This window comes from Thunnus albacares, chromosome 12, assembly GCF_914725855.1.
Source record: "Thunnus albacares chromosome 12, fThuAlb1.1, whole genome shotgun sequence".
Classification (NCBI taxonomy): Eukaryota; Metazoa; Chordata; class Actinopteri; order Scombriformes; family Scombridae; genus Thunnus; species Thunnus albacares.
In genome coordinates this window covers 11522753-11538608 of record NC_058117.1, presented here as the reverse complement: position 1 = coordinate 11538608, position 15856 = coordinate 11522753, and the positions used below count along the sequence as shown (strand labels likewise).

General features: G+C 39.7%; 2 protein-coding genes across 2 annotated transcripts; one reads left to right on the top strand and one right to left on the bottom strand.

Moving 5' to 3' along the window:
* Window positions 1-644: 644 nt before the first annotated feature.
* On the top strand, window positions 645-6762 carry LOC122993120 (E3 ubiquitin-protein ligase MARCHF2-like). Its single transcript, XM_044367011.1, has 5 exons — window positions 645-972; window positions 3201-3508; window positions 3637-3832; window positions 4412-4621; window positions 5382-6762. Exons 2-5 carry the CDS (start codon window positions 3324-3326, stop codon window positions 5535-5537), a joined length of 747 nt encoding a protein of 248 aa, XP_044222946.1. The 5' UTR covers window positions 645-972; window positions 3201-3323; the 3' UTR covers window positions 5538-6762.
* Window positions 6763-8232: 1470 nt separating this feature from the next.
* On the bottom strand, window positions 8233-14552 carry LOC122993122 (ras-related protein Rab-11B). The gene is made up of 5 exons (XM_044367013.1): window positions 14315-14552; window positions 11543-11738; window positions 10024-10217; window positions 9567-9647; window positions 8233-8948 (listed from the first exon to the last, which is right to left on the bottom strand). The coding sequence occupies exons 1-5, from the start codon at window positions 14352-14354 to the stop codon at window positions 8803-8805; spliced, it is 657 nt and encodes a 218-aa protein (XP_044222948.1). The 5' UTR covers window positions 14355-14552; the 3' UTR covers window positions 8233-8802.
* Window positions 14553-15856: the final 1304 nt, after the last annotated feature.

Genomic DNA, 15856 nt, shown 5'->3' with positions numbered 1-15856 from the left:
AACAATCTATTTCTACGTACCAGAAAACATTGAGAAGGTTGACTAAATACTGTCACCTAGCGGTTTTATTTAGAAATAACTTACTCCAGATGTTCTCTCAAAGGAAGATAATGGTCGTTTCCTTATTGAAATCAAATCAGTATTGACAGGGAAAAGAAATTCAAACATTTTAGCCACACAGTGTATCCAGACAGGCAGGATTACACGTTTTGTTAGTATTGTTTGTTATATGCGCTGCATTCAGGTCTCGTTGTAATCTGCAGATGCTAACGGTCGGAAAGTGGGATTTGTGCCATTGATCATAGACAACAAAACATTAGGAGTTAGTAAAATGAACATAGGACAGGTAGTTTGTGATTGTTGTTTTGTTTTAGGGTACTTAATGCTCATGAGTTCTTGCATGAAATGTGTAAATGAACTCGTTGGACAAAAGTCATAAAATACACCACTTTTATCATCAGATCTTACAAAACTGTTTACTGACCACCTAAACATCTCATTCTGGCAACTTTAACATAACATAAAATCACCTGTCGTTCTCACAAGCACACTAGTCGTATTTGCAATTTGTTTGCTGCTTAATTTGTGTAATGTGGTAATTATTCCAATGTCACTGATGACTTTGAAGGCAGCATTGTGTCACATGACCCGTGCACAGCTGAGGGATGCTGAGGTAGGCTTGCCCGTTGCTAGCCAGTTAGCCGCGTTAGCTGTGTCTAGTAATTCTGGGAGAAACAGTCGTTGCTTCCCCCCACCCCCCACCTTTTAAAACAAAACCACCCGAGTGAGATATACTACAAGACCATGGAGAGGATACAGCGCATGTGTTCGTCGTTTGTCTCCCCTCGTATCGTCAGCTTTTGGTTAGATGTCAATGTCATAATTTGTAGCTAGAGCTGTCCAGTTAGCTCAGCTAGCCTGTGTCTGGTTTTAACGCAGGGCCAAGGCCAAGCGAGAAAAGGAGGCCGTTGGGTGAGTAAATTTACACCAACGACTGTTTTTTAAACCTTGTTTACCTGTTTTTATATAAACCAACATTTCATATCAGCTTGTCGGCTGGCTGCTGTTCAGCTGCCGGATATGGTTTTCCTTTATTGAGGTAAATTTAGCCTTTTGTCGGCGGTTTGCACATTAAATGGCACTTTGTCAGTCATGTAAATCCATATCGGTCCCAAATGAGCTGTGTCGATACAGCTGTCTCTGTTTATCCTTTAACCAACTGTTAATTGTCTAAATGTCAAATGTGAATTTAAAGTGCTCATACATATACATACATTTATCGGTTAACGTCAGCGTGTGATATGGTGACATTAGTGGTACCTTATTTAAAAAATGCATTATTAATTTGAAGTGAATTACAATGGTTTATTTTGCTTCAGCGTTAGGGACATTAAATACACAGATTAGTTGCCATGCTTGTGTGTTGTCATAATGCCTTATCTCTAAAGGAAGTTGTTGTTGATAGTATCAGGTTGCATGGACTGGCAGGAGTACATGTTCCAGGCAGGACAATCTGAACCAACAGGTTTATATTTACAAATATCTAAATTTTAGAAATCCCTTCCAGATATGTATTAAACATACTCTGCTTGAAGCAATAATTTGTGTCTGATATGATTTTTGCTCAAAAAGTAGGATAATTACCATGTTAAAATCCTTAAAATGGCATCTACTCCATTTCCCTCTTTTAAAAATGTCACAATCTATTAAAATGCAGATATTTTTTATCTCAGAAGTTTAACCGCTGGACACCAGATGTCTCCTAAAAGTCCACTCTCAGTGAATGTGTACTGTGGGATTCAAGTTTCCACATCACACTTGTATAAGTTGTATATTGGATAAGAATTGGCTTCAAAACTAGTTGATGTCACAAATCGTGCTCACATGCCCGTCCCTAAAAATCGGATTTTCAATCAGCGCAGAGAAACGTTCCCCCTTCAACAGATGAATGTGACATCATTCTGTACAGTGAAGCTCAAATATTAACTGGAGTAACAAGAAGAAAAACATTTTTGAGTGGAGGGGGACTTAAAGTTTTGTCAATGTTGAACAAAATACATTTTCGCACTGCGCAGGAATATGCTGCAGACACACTACATTTGCTTGCCACAACAGTTAATTGAAGTTATATCACACTCATGTATTTATTTATTCTGTTGAGCTTAATATTTTTAGCAGATACATTTTCTTTCAGCGCCACCACTGCATCTAATTAACAGATGTCTTGTGCACGTGTCTGTACTTGCTTCCTGGTAATTTATCAGTATATATTTGCCATCTTTGGAAATCTTGACATCTTGAATTTGACTGATTTCTTTGGTGATCAAGCACTTTGCCTCACAACATGCTTTTGTTCTGATGGGCCCAATTGGTCCATGGGGAATTTTAAGGAATTTGTACTTTAAACCAGGACACAGTTTATCCAAGTTTTTGAGACCTGGTGCTGGAACTTACCTAGTCAGTATGTAAAGGAGGGCAGGGCAATATATCCATATTATATCCATATTATGATATGAGATTAGATATCATCTTAGATTTTGGATAACGTAATATTGAGATATGGCATAAGTGTTGTGTTTTCCTGGTTTTAAAGGCTGCATTCAATTAGTCATTATTTCCACATTACTTATGAATATTTATCAAAAATCTCATTGTGTAAATATTTTGTGAAGGCACCAATAGTCATCCCTACAATATTCACAATATCAATATCTAGGTTTTTGGCCAAAAATATTGTGATATTTGATTTTGTCCACATCACCCAGCCCTAATGTATAGGTTGTTAACCTCCCTTGTATCAACAAGACAATGCTGAGCACTGTTCAAGTTCAATTTCAAGTTTAACTTTGTCATTTCAGCTGTAAAAAAGACAGGACCAGAGTATAAAACTGACAAAGCATCAGACAAACCATAAAAGTGTCAAGAAAAAATATAAAACATCTTAAGTGTATGGGTTCATCTAAAACAAATTAATTAAACCATTAAAGATTATAGAGTATGTTCAAATAAAGTTCATTTAGCAGAGAAAAAGGATTTATATATGTATATAAAACAATGTGTGCTGGCTGGCTATAAAGCATGGGGAGGTGAAGCTGTTAATTCTTACAAGAGTGACATCATATTACACTTATTGCAATATTGCAGTTGTGTAGTCGCATTTTAAGTCACCCATGCTTGTTCTCCTGTTCACCATCCATCAGGTGTTTGCTCTTTAAGTTGAAAGAGGAAGAGAGGAGAGGAGAAGAACATCGGAGTCTGGGATCAGACCTTCTTTTGAAGACACCTCTGCCATCATCTTCGTCACCTGCACCCTCAACAGAGCCATGTCTTCGTCGGGGTGCTGCCACCTACCTGGCTCCCTTTGTGATTACTCAGGGAACGCTGAATCTGATGCCTCTAAGGATTCGGAGGAGTCTGATTCTACTGCGCAGGCCCAGTACATTGCCAAGGTTACGGCCAAAGATGGCCGCCCACTCTCCACCGTTGTTAAAGCGGTGAGCTTGCAGAGGTAAGAGAGGGAGGAACTCACATGGGGACCTAAAGGAATATACCATAATTACATTGTACTTTGGTTAATCATCTCATTGTTCTCCTCACCGCTCCGCTGTCTCTCTCTCTCTCTCTCTCTCTCTACAGTGATGTAGGGATGTGTCGGATTTGCCACGAGGGAGCTGGAGGGGAGACGCTGCTCTCACCCTGCGACTGCACTGGCACACTGGGTAAAGTGCACAAGAGCTGCTTGGAGAAGTGGCTGTCCTCCTCCAACACCAGCTACTGTGAACTCTGTCACACAGAGTTCACCATCGAACGGCGGCCACAACCCCTCACACAGGTTAGAGAGTGTTTACTGTGAGGACACATGGGTGGAAGTAACAGAGACTGTTTGTGTTGAGTGTATTTTTTGTTTGTACAAAAAGGAGATGGAAATGAGCAAGACTGAAGTGAATATTTAATGCTGAGTATTTTTTAAGCATCTGTGAGATGCTTTTTAATCATGTAGAGTATGTGCCAACAGATGGCATCTTCAGGATATGAGATGTGCTTCACAGTGATGAGATGGTTTCCTGTTCTTGTAACAAGAGCACTTTATTCATAGGGCTAGTTTTCTGTAGCATTCCTGTTATTTATGCAGGTGTGTTCAAGGACTGAAGGTCATTTAACACTTTTTGATGCTCTTTTACATGGCAGAATTTTGTGGTAATCACTACTGCAAGCTAAGGATGCACCAATCAATCAAATTAAGAGGCTAAGATGATATAAGACTTAAATTACATTTGTGTTTTTGGAGATCTAATGTGGATATTATGAATTTTATAACCATATTGCAATAATCAGAGTGTAACCGAGGAACTACTTGCAAGGCAGCAGTAATTATTTATAATTAATTATAATTTTTTCTTTTCTTGCTCAGTGGCTGAAGGACCCCGGCCCCCGCAGTGAGAAGCGCACGCTGTTGTGCGACATGGCCTGCTTCCTTCTCATCACACCCCTGGCAGCCATCTCTGGCTGGCTGTGTCTGAGGGGGGCCCAGGACCACCTGCAACTGAAGAGCAGACTCGAGGCTGTTGGCCTCATAGCGCTCACTATCGCCCTCTTCACGATCTACATCCTCTGGACATTGGTAACTAGTGCATTCATTTATTTACCGTCCTGTAGCTGTGTTTAGAAACATACATGTTTCTGTGCTACTGTTAAGATGCTGCTAGTGAGTGAACATTTTTCTACCCTTTGTCTTGGCGTCTCATGTAGATGTGGAAAACAAACGTAAACTGGTGTAGACACAATACAAAACAAAAACAAAAAAAAACACAGATGTATGTTTTTCCCTTAATTATTGTTGCAATCGTTGGTTTTCTGGTCTTAATGACCTTGAATAGCACGTCAACAAAGTCAAAGGAAACAGAGACGTGAGGGCATGTGTGACTTGATATTCTCAAGCACATAGCATTCATCATTTGTTTGAAAGTTGGCCAGAAAATGTGCGCATGTACACACATGTATGTATTGATTCTCTAATGCTTTTATTTAACTGAGTAACAATAGCTTTACTCTCATTTTACCTTAACAGGTCATACTTAACAGGATCATGTTCTTAAAGAATAGGACGTATTATGAATCTGAAACCTAATCCTGTAATCCTCAGTAAAAGAATGATTAAAAATGACAAATTGTGAAAGAGTAGCCCTTCTGCTCTGCTTCAGAGCGCCTGTCGTCCAGCCGTTACAGCTTCAGTCAGCATATCATTCCTGTCCTGCAGCCGTACTACTCTGTCTCAAATATCTTCATGTCAGTTTTATTGATGTCTGTCTTTTCCTCTCTTGTCGCCTCGTGTCTCGCCCCTCCCTCTTCCTCCCCCCTTCTCTTCTTCCATTCAATCTCAGGTGTCATTTCGGTATCACTGTCAGTTGTACTCAGAGTGGAGGAGGACCAATCAGAAAGTGCGCCTGCTCATGCCTGACATGAAAGGAGCACACACCACCCAGCGTTCTGTGCCGACCAAGTCGACCAAGAAAATGACTGACGAGACCATCGTATGAGTGCCGAGCAGTGGCGAGAGGAATATTTAAAATAAAGCCCACTGAAGCACTCTCTAAAAACAAAATTAATCATGTTAATGAACTTTGCACTTCATATGGACCATTCTGAGAGGGGAGAGCTACTTCCTCCCTCTGTTTTTTTTTTTTTCTTTTATCGAAGCACTTGATGTAAACTACAACGGTATTGGCCGACCACAGATGTGGTTTTGGGAAGAACTCATTCCAGAGTCACAGTTGATGTTGATACACCGTTGTCACCGGACAGCCAGTGCTGGGATGTGAACGACTGAAACCATGGATAATGCACTAACCAGCCCAACTGTATGTCCGTGACACAAACTTATGAAATACTAAGACACAAGCTAATGTAGCAGGATATAACTGATTCAGCATGCTACTACAGTATAATATGAGACATATTCACTACCTATAATTCCCCCCCATGCCCCTTCACAATGTATTTAGCTGTTTTTGAACAATGGGCAGCCATTAGCCCGGCGGAGGATAATAATCTAAAAAAAATGATTGACAAAGTCTATCTGTGAATATTCCTTCTTGACGAGTAGAGGGCGACAGTCGCTCATACCTACATTCTTGTCTATAATCTAAACCCTTTTAAATTTTCTGGGTAAAGCTTTATCATTGCTGTCGAGACGGTGAAAATGAAGTCATTTTCCTATTTAGACAACAGTCAAGGCATCACACGTATATCACACTTGTCATGGGGTCAGTGAAGATTGTAGTATTTGGAAAAAACACTTAACTGCATCCGTAAAACGGCAGTGCAGTAATGTAAAAGGAAATAGTATTGAAGGTGTTGAAGTGTTTACATTCGAATTGGGTGAAGTTTCTACTATTGTCATAAAAGTGCATTAGCAACGGCTCTGCTCCACTTGTAAATGCACCATTCATTAATTGAGCTGCATAGCAATGACTTAGTATTAATGTCCTACATCACAAGAGATGCAATTTTAAATAGAAGAAATACAGTGTTCTAAATAGTGAGATTACAGACTTTTGTCCTTATAAAAACACAAATGTATCAGGGCAGGCTGATACTCAGTAAAGGTGCAAAAGAAAAACGTGTCAAGTTTTGAGATGTCAATCAATGTATGCAGCATATGCTAAACAAAGTATTTTGTGTTATTGTAGTCTTCCTGCTGCATCCCCTGGAAAGTTGGGTTATTGTGCAATAAAACACGAGGGACTCCTGGACTCAAATCAATGTGAAATGTGACTTATCCGGTGGTTTTGGGTTTTTGTGTTTTTTTTCCCCTCTGTATTCTGTTTGTATCTCCATGTGTTTGGAAATATATAGAATGATCAACTGTGGTGGAATGTAACAAAGTACATTTACTCAAGTACTGTACATATTTGAGGTACTTATGATTTACTTGAGTAATCCACATAATGCTACTTTATACGTCCACTCCACTACATTTCAGAGGCAAACATGTCTTTACTCCAATACATTATTTAACAACTATAGCTACTAGTTACTTGACAGGTTAAGGTTATTTTACTTACACAGGAGAGTGATTTCCTCACTAAACATCTTGAATGGTTTCACTTAAAGGTGCAGTGTATAGAATTTAGTGGTATCTAGTGGGACAGACTTTACAGAAATGGAATATAATATTCATAAGTATGTTTTCATTGGCGTATAATCACCTGAAAATACGAATCATTGTGTTTTTGTTACCTTAGAATGAGCCCTTTATATCTACATAGGGAGTGGGTCCTCTTCCACAGAGCCCACCATGTTGCACCGCCATGTTTCTACAGTAGCCCAGAATGGACAAACCAAAAACTGGCTTTAGAGAATACCTTTTGCATTTTTCACGTTTCGTGGCCACCATAGCTTCTCCTACACACTTAAAGGGGGAGGGTGACGTGTATTCATTTGGTTGCAATCTGCAACCTCACCACTAGATGTCACTGAATTCTACACACTGGTGCTTTAACTAGTTTGAAGCTTGAAGAGGTGAAATTATCTAATATTTCACAATAAATGAACAATTGGAGAAAGGTCCTGAAAGGATTAATACATATTTGAATTGCAGACCTTTGTTTTTTTTTTTTGTTCTTTCCTACCTCATTTATCAAATCACAAATGCCCCTAAGATTTATCTTGTGACCCTTAAAAGGGGGCGAACCACTGGATTAAACTACATAACTGTATATAAAACAGTTAAAACTCAACTAGCTACAACAGTGAATTTCTGCTTGCACGTCGATGCATCAGTATTTATAATCTAGTGTAATTTAACACTGAAGAATTATTACTTTTACTTTTGATACTTTAAGTACATTTTGTTGAGTATTTTAACATTGTTGTAGCAGTACTTTTACTTGAGTAAAGGATCTGAATACATCTTCCACCACTGACTATCAATCACTGTGAATGGGGTCATACCCATTTTATGTTCTTGGTGTCTACGTTTCCAGAGTTGTCTTTCCCATTTAATATTTTGACTCCCAGTGTACACTATGACTATGACCACTTCACCACACCGCCACCACAGTCTGACCTGATCAAAAGGTCGGTCCATTGGATTGTGCAATCACTAAAGATCACCCACTGTTATAAATCCACTGTCTGCTTTATATTTTGGTGCAGTGGTATGATCAATGTGCAGGTACAGTATGTCATTTTATGTATGTTTTGCTAAAAGAAAAAACGGACACAGCAATGTAATATTGTAAAATTTAATTTCATGGCATTAATATAATGTATGTGAGCAGACAAGCTATCAAAATCAAAACCAACAAAAAAAAAAAGATATTTTACATAAAAATGAAATAAGCATCAGCAGCGTCACAACCACTTTTGAGATGATGACTGAACAGGGAGGAGTGGAGCCCAAAAACAGGACTGTTGGTACTGCTGAAACAGGCAGGATTCAAACCCAGGGCTCCAACATGTGGCAATAATCATCTATCAGGGAGATGTCTAGGCTTACAAGGTCTCAGGCAAAGCTATTCTGCTACGCTATCAAAGGTAACTGTGGTAGCTACTCACGCGGTACCATCAGTCCTGTTTTTGCACTAGAATGTAGCAGACTGAACCTGGGTCGGATTACAATTTGAAATCCATTCAAACACTTCCTTCTGGGATTGATCTTTTGTGGCATAATGGAACCAATTCTGTTGATCTAAAAAGTGCACATTCAGACAATATTGCACCCCAGGCAGATGGAAGCATACCAACACTGTAGATTTCAATTAGTAATCGACCCAGGTGAGGAGGGGCGGTTGCCATGGGTTACAGGTTCTGACAGCACTGCAGTTTGTTCCCCCTCTGGCCGTCCGTGGTCGGTGGCACGCTGATGTCCACCACGTTGTTTCCTGGGGACTCATCATGGGCAGACCGCTCAGCAATCTGTTTCTGCGATACGATGCGGTAGATTTCTGTTGTTGAAGAGATGAGAGGAACAAATCAGCCTTTTTCCCAACAAAACTCTCTTGTTGTTCTGGGTGGCAAAAATTACTTTTACAAGATTACCTTTCTAACAACATTAAATACCTGGAACTGAAAAACCTGGTGGATCTGTTGGCATACCAGTACATCCAGAAAAAGTTAAAGAAACATCCAGAGATGGAAACGGCTGAATTATTTTAAAGGCTGATACTTCACAGGAAATTTTACACGGAACAGATCAAACAACAAATAAAAAGAACTTCCTACAGTGAGAGGAAGTTACACAAGTTCAAATGACCAGAAATGAGTTTTTGTCAGTTGCACATAATATCTCTCCTTCACTTTTTCAATATTAGCTTGTTTTAGGACAAACTGCAGAAGACTAAACTCTCAGTTCTCACATCATACAAAGTGTGTTAATACAAGCTTGTGAGGTAAAATCTTCCACACAGTAACGGTATGTATGTCTGTTATCAGACCAAGGTTTGGGAAGTATTAGTGTCTGACTTCAGTTCACAAAGACAATGTAAAAGTACTTTCCTTTCTTATTCCTGAAATATAATATCAGCAATGTAGTTCTGATGTCTAACCCCTGCACACAAGCATACCTGTAAGGATATTCTTGAAGGCTTCTTCAACATTTGTTGAGTCCAAGGCTGACGTTTCTATGAATGACAGATTGTTCTTCTCTGCAGGGTAAAAAGAAAACACATATAACAGCAATAAAAGCTTATTGTTCTAATGGCAACAGGAGAAACAAGTAGCGTTATGTTTTAAACAGATTCTTGTTTTAAACAGTACGGTAAAAGGTTCTATGATGGTCTAATGATTTCTGAGAAAGAGGCATTGAAGGTGAAAACACTTTGTTGGTCCTTGGTCTCATTGTGAAGTGTTACAGCAGCACAAGCAACTGACAATTTAGATTGTTATACATATCAAATATCTGTAAAAACTGTTCACACAATAAACAAAAGGCTACAAGTTAAAAACATGTATTAGGTCTATAAAATCCTGCCCATACGACAATATTTAGCTGTCCTCGAGTCTCTTTGTGAGTTCCAGTACCTGCGAAGGCCCGGGCCTCGTCTGTGGGCACGGCCCGGAGGTGGCGCAGGTCGCTTTTGTTGCCAACCAGCATGATGACAATGTTGTTGTCGGCGTGGTCCCTCAGCTCCTTCAGCCAGCGCTCCACATTCTCATAGGTCAGGTGCTTGGCTATGTCGTACACTAAGAGCGCCCCCACCGCCCCTCTGTAGTATCTGTAAAAAAGACCCAAGAGATGATGGTGACAACTAGGATCCAAACACATTTTACTGGTGAGAAACAGGCCTTTTACACAGCAGACATTGACTAGACATAGTAGGAAAAGCGTCTAATTTTTCTATGGTTTAGTCTTAAAAATCATTCTAAAAACTCCAGATATTAGAGGTTATATTTCTCATGACAACTTTCTTTTTCTTGCTTATACACTGACTGATGCAGAATATACACCAGCATTTAACCTTTTAACATCCACCGGGTCACCGGCGACCCGCCTTAGCCAGTTGTAAGCAGTAGCATCACACAGTAATGTGTCAAAGCAATTGGCACAATTTGGCCAATTAGAGATGATTGGAGAGGTTCGGGGACTCCAGTGACACCACAAACTAAAAACTCACTAACTCCCATAAAGTTAGGCCTAGAGGTCTGGAATTTTATACAGGTTGACAAGATGTAGAAGGTATACGGTGTTCTGCATAGTTCTGGCATAAAGCATGTCCTAATTATTGTTATTTAAATATGACTCATTATAGACGAGGACCAAAAACACTTTTTTGAGCCTTATTTGAACTGATGTAGTTTTGTTTGTATTTTAGCCACATGCTAAACAAACACATTTCCAGAAACTATAAGATGTCACTTGTCAAATGAAGCCTAATACACGCATCATGGCCTTACAGTCCTTCTGTTATAAGCTTTTCCATTTGGGTATGCCAAATAGGCGAAAATTCTATAAAAAGGGTGGATGTTAAGGGGTTAACTAAACACGTGAACGTCATGTTATCATGTTAACAACTTTGGTTTTCAAAACTGTTATGAGATGTTTACTTTAAAGTGGGCTCATATTCTACTTTTTTTTTTCTTTTAATTGGTCTTAAATCCAGTTCAATGTGAAATTAGAAAGATTGATGTGAAACTTTACTTTCTGAAACATACAAATAATCTAAGCTTACATTTACAACAAAAGTTTGGACACACTTCCTCATTCATGGGAATGGGAAGGTGAAACGTTTGACTGGTTCTGTATATGACATTTTCAAATGTACTCATGTATACTGTAGGACAGTGAGTGGGCTTTCAGTGTCTAACTCAACAAGATTTAAACCTCTATCTTCATTGATCTTCTATTCATTGATCAGAAGGCCCATGTACCTCTTAAACTGGCTGTTGTGGATCACACACAACAATCTGCCTCATCTTAAGCAACCTAGATTGAAGGATAGAGTGTCAATTGTGACTGCACTGCATTAGTATTTCTCCACACTGAGGCCATTTACAGTAGGTGTCAGGCAGAACTATCTGCTCTGCACAGAGACGGACTCACGCCGAGGTGATGGCTCTGTAGCGCTCCTGTCCCGCTGTATCCCAGATCTGAGCCTTTATCGTCTTGCCGTCCACCTGGATGCTGCGTGTGGCGAACTCCACCCCGATAGTGCTCTTACTCTCTAGGTTGAACTCATTCCGTGTGAATCGAGAGAGCAGGTTGCTCTTTCCTACACCCGAGTCCCCAATTAACACGACTGTGGTAGAGAGAGAGAGAGAGAAGTAGAGAGGGAGGAAAGATATTAGACAAGTGTGTGTGTGTGTGTGTGTGTGTGTGTGTGTAAATGCTGTATGTGTGATGGGAGGGTGAGAGGATGGGCCGTGTATTAATAGAGTCAAGAAATGATGATATTGCATAAAGCAGTGCCTCTAAATGTTGGTTTCAGCAAACCCCAGGGGTGTCACTTTTTTGTGTGTGTGTGTGTATGAAATGATTTATGGGATAATAAAAACACACATTTATACCATAAAGTAGTGTAACAATTCACAAAATACATATACAAAGGCTTGATTTAACACATAACCTTAGTGTCAATAGGGCCTGAGAATGTGCCTTACATTTCCATTTAGAATTTATTATACACTTCAGCTTCATGAAAAGTCCTATTTTTGATATTTAAGAATGAAACATTGGTGTGTTAGTTAGTTAGTTGGTGTGTAGTTTCTCAGTGCTGTTTATCAGAAAGACAAAATCTTTACATTACATCAAAAACAGCGTGTGACATGGTGAGAAAAAAGCTCAGCAAACACAGCACAGCCTTGTCTAACAGATTCAGTATGATGAACTGTAATCTGATACTGTACATCTTTTCTTTTTAGCCATATCTGATCATTAAAAATCTAATAATCTGATCATTACAAATCTACAAACTGCAAGTCATTCTTTGATTGAACTTAGGGATGCACTGATCCTACTTTTTCTCTACTCAGCTTAGTGTATCTGCTGTTACCAAGAGCCTAATCGAATACCAGTTTTTCCCAGTTTTAAAATCTGTGCTGGCCTCTGCGTTTGTGTGCGTACAGTAACATGAGGCAATTGATTGTGGTGGCACTAAAAACAAAGTCTGTGGCTCTCTGTTATTCAATGAATATAAGTGATAGCAGATATTTATATAATGTACATCAGCTCTGATACTTATCAAACTACCCATATCCAACCTATGATGGGGGCCACAAGGTGGAAAGACTTCCCTTTAGGGGCCCACAAAACCTAAAATGTTGAGAACCTCACCAAGTCTAGACCAGCTGAAAAAACATCAGCGAGACGGTAGAGTGTTATTTGCTGATTATAACTAACCAAATAAATGAGGGTTTCACTTCCCCCCGCTACATCCTTAACAGAGTGTTTTACTTTGACTTTTCACACCTTGAGGCTGCTGATATTCAATAAATGACCCATTGAAATAACATCTTCAGGAGACCACACAGATAACTGTAGGATCCTTACCCCTGATGTTATCTACCAACCCTCATTTAAGACTTTCCTCAGAGATTCAAGAGACATCAATAAGAAAGAACTGTGTGAATCAATTATGTGTGTAATTCGGGGATTGCACATAAATGATAGAGGAAGAAAAACATCTGCAAGTCTCATAAGTTCACCACAAGTCACCGGACCCAATTTGGTTCTGAATAGCATCCACAGGATAAACTGACCACACAGATTGGTCATTAACAGACCCTGTTGATTGTGTTAAGCTGTGGTAATGAGTCATTAGAGGGAAGTGGACCGGGGCTGAGCTGGTGTCAGGACTGGCCTGAGGTGGCTGCTGCTCACAGCACAGCAGCAGCAGCAGCAGCAGCAGAGGTGGAGCCTTCTTGTTTTCTCTTTCCCTAGACAAAGGAAATAGAGCCGAACTTTGTCCCTGCCGACATCGTGCTGGTCCGGGCTGCAGGAAGCTGATAACAGGCTTCATCAAAACCTGAATCGACAGTTTCAGGCCGCCTTGCCCTTCCTGTTTCGGGCCGGGTACAGGGACGATGGCTCGGGCAGAGAGAGACAGAGAGAGAGGGGGAGAGAGGGAGAGAGAGAGCCCTCGCCTCCGGCAGATGCCCTATTCATCCCACAGAGGATACTTTGTTACATCTAAATGGCCTTTTGGCTTTTACAGGCCCAGGATGTTAATGTGCCACAGGAGCTGATATCACGATCAAAGGAAGGCATTCTGGATCAGACTGAGCACCAAAGATAAACATGGACCTGAGTGCGCCTCAGTCTCGGCGACAAGGCCCGCTGACTGTCATAATAACGCTATAAAACACAACATTACAGGTTGCTGCATTTTTCAATGTCAATAACAACTGGCTGAGCATCTGAGGAGGAAGATTATTGATCAGGAGAAGTAGAGGCTAATAGGCCTGGCTTTAATCACCCTCATAAGGTGGAAGGAGCAGTAGAAAACATCAAATGTCATTCAGTAGATGAGGAAACAGCTGGCTCCAGCGAACAATGCCCCTCTATGAGTTGATCAAAGTTTAATAAAAAGGCCGAGCACGGATAGGGTGTTGCATCCTATAGCTACCTATAAATATAGCTGCAGGCGTTGTAGTGTTACAATGACAGCATTATGTTGTAATAACACCGAGCGACTGCCATCCGAGCAGTTTCTATGAAAAACATTAGTCCGATTCCTTAAAAAATTCAAATCTTGCCACAGAAAATGACACAGTAAGAGATTTATAGGCATTTATAAAGCATAGCTTTGTCGGTGTGAGCCTGTGCACAGGGGGAATGCAGTCATCTTTTTTTTTTTTTTTTTTTTTTTTTTTTTACCTTTGAACAAGAAATCGTATTCATCGTCTCGGTTCCCCATTCTAGACGAGGCCGCTCCGACGCTTGTCTCCGGAAGAGGATGTGTGAAAAGTAGTACAGGTGGTGAATTATCGTTATAAAACAGAAAAAATATGGTAGCCTATGGGTTTGTGCTGAGACTCTGCGCCAGTGTTGGCTGTCAAGGCGAGCTGGCTGCAGAAAGGGAGAGCTCCCAACTCTGCAGAGGGAGGGGAGGAGTCCCTGCACTTCACATAGCTGCCTGACGGGGGCGCGCTTTACACGCATGCCGACAGATAGCGACCACAGTCAAACACATGGAGAGAATAACAAGGTCAGGAGACAAAAGAATACTAACATCATTAAAGTTCAACGCACTTTCACATGGAAACCTTAGTAGTGCCAAAACATCCAGTTGTTTAAGTTTTATGGTGTATGTGTGAAGTTGTTATTTTAAGTAATCTATTTTAAAGGTAAATAAATGGAAATAAGGTGGATATTTTTGCCACTTCAAGGCTGGAAAGAAATGAAAACAATTTAAAAATAAAACCGTGGGAAAAAATTACTTTTAAGTTCAAAATCCCCTCCAGAAATGTTTTAAGACGTATGAAAATGCTCTGCTTTGAATAATAGTTTGTCACTGATTTGTTTTTTCCATAAAAAAGTTCAATCATGGGGTTAGAAATTCTTAAAATGAGATCTACTCCTTTGCCCTCCAGAATCTATGAATATGCAAGTATTGTTTATTTCAAAAGTCTAACTGCTGGACCCAAGATGTCTCGTCCTTCACTGTAAAGTTCAATTCTCAGTGTTTGTGCACTGGAGGCTTCAAGTTTCCACATCACACTTATGTAAATTGCATACTGGATCATGTTTGTCTCCAAAATGGTTGTGATGTCATAAATCCTGCTTGTAGGCCCATCCCTTAAAATCAGATTTTCAATGAGCACAGAGAAATTTTCCACTTTCAGCTGCTGAATGTAAAAACAGCCTTCTAGCGTCAAACTCTGCACAGACATTATTCTGCACAGTGAAGCTCAAACATCCAAGTGAAGTAATAACAAGCAAATCACATTTTTGAGCATAGGGGGACTTTAAGAAGGAACATACAATAGCCTTTACTTGTTTAATGTTTAATGGATAGAAATAGCATATCCTGTATTGTGTGTGTTTTGTATCTTTTAATAAACTCTTTTGTGTGTGTGTTTGATTAGGGCTGCAACTAATGATTATTTCAATTAATCTGCCAATTGCTTTGTCAATGAATCATTTAATCTATAAAACATGAGAAAGTACTGTAAAAATGCCCAGTAGGCTATGATTGCCCACAGGCCAAGATGACATCTTCAAATGTCTTGTTTTGTCTGACCAACAGTCAAGAGCTCAAAGATATTTAGTTTACAATTACTTAAAACAAAGAAAAACATTACATCTTCACATTTGAGAAACTGGAATAATCAATTGTTTGAAATTTGGCTTTAAAAATGACTAAGCTAAACAAATAATTTGATTGTTATTATTATTTTATTTAAAATGGTTGCCAAT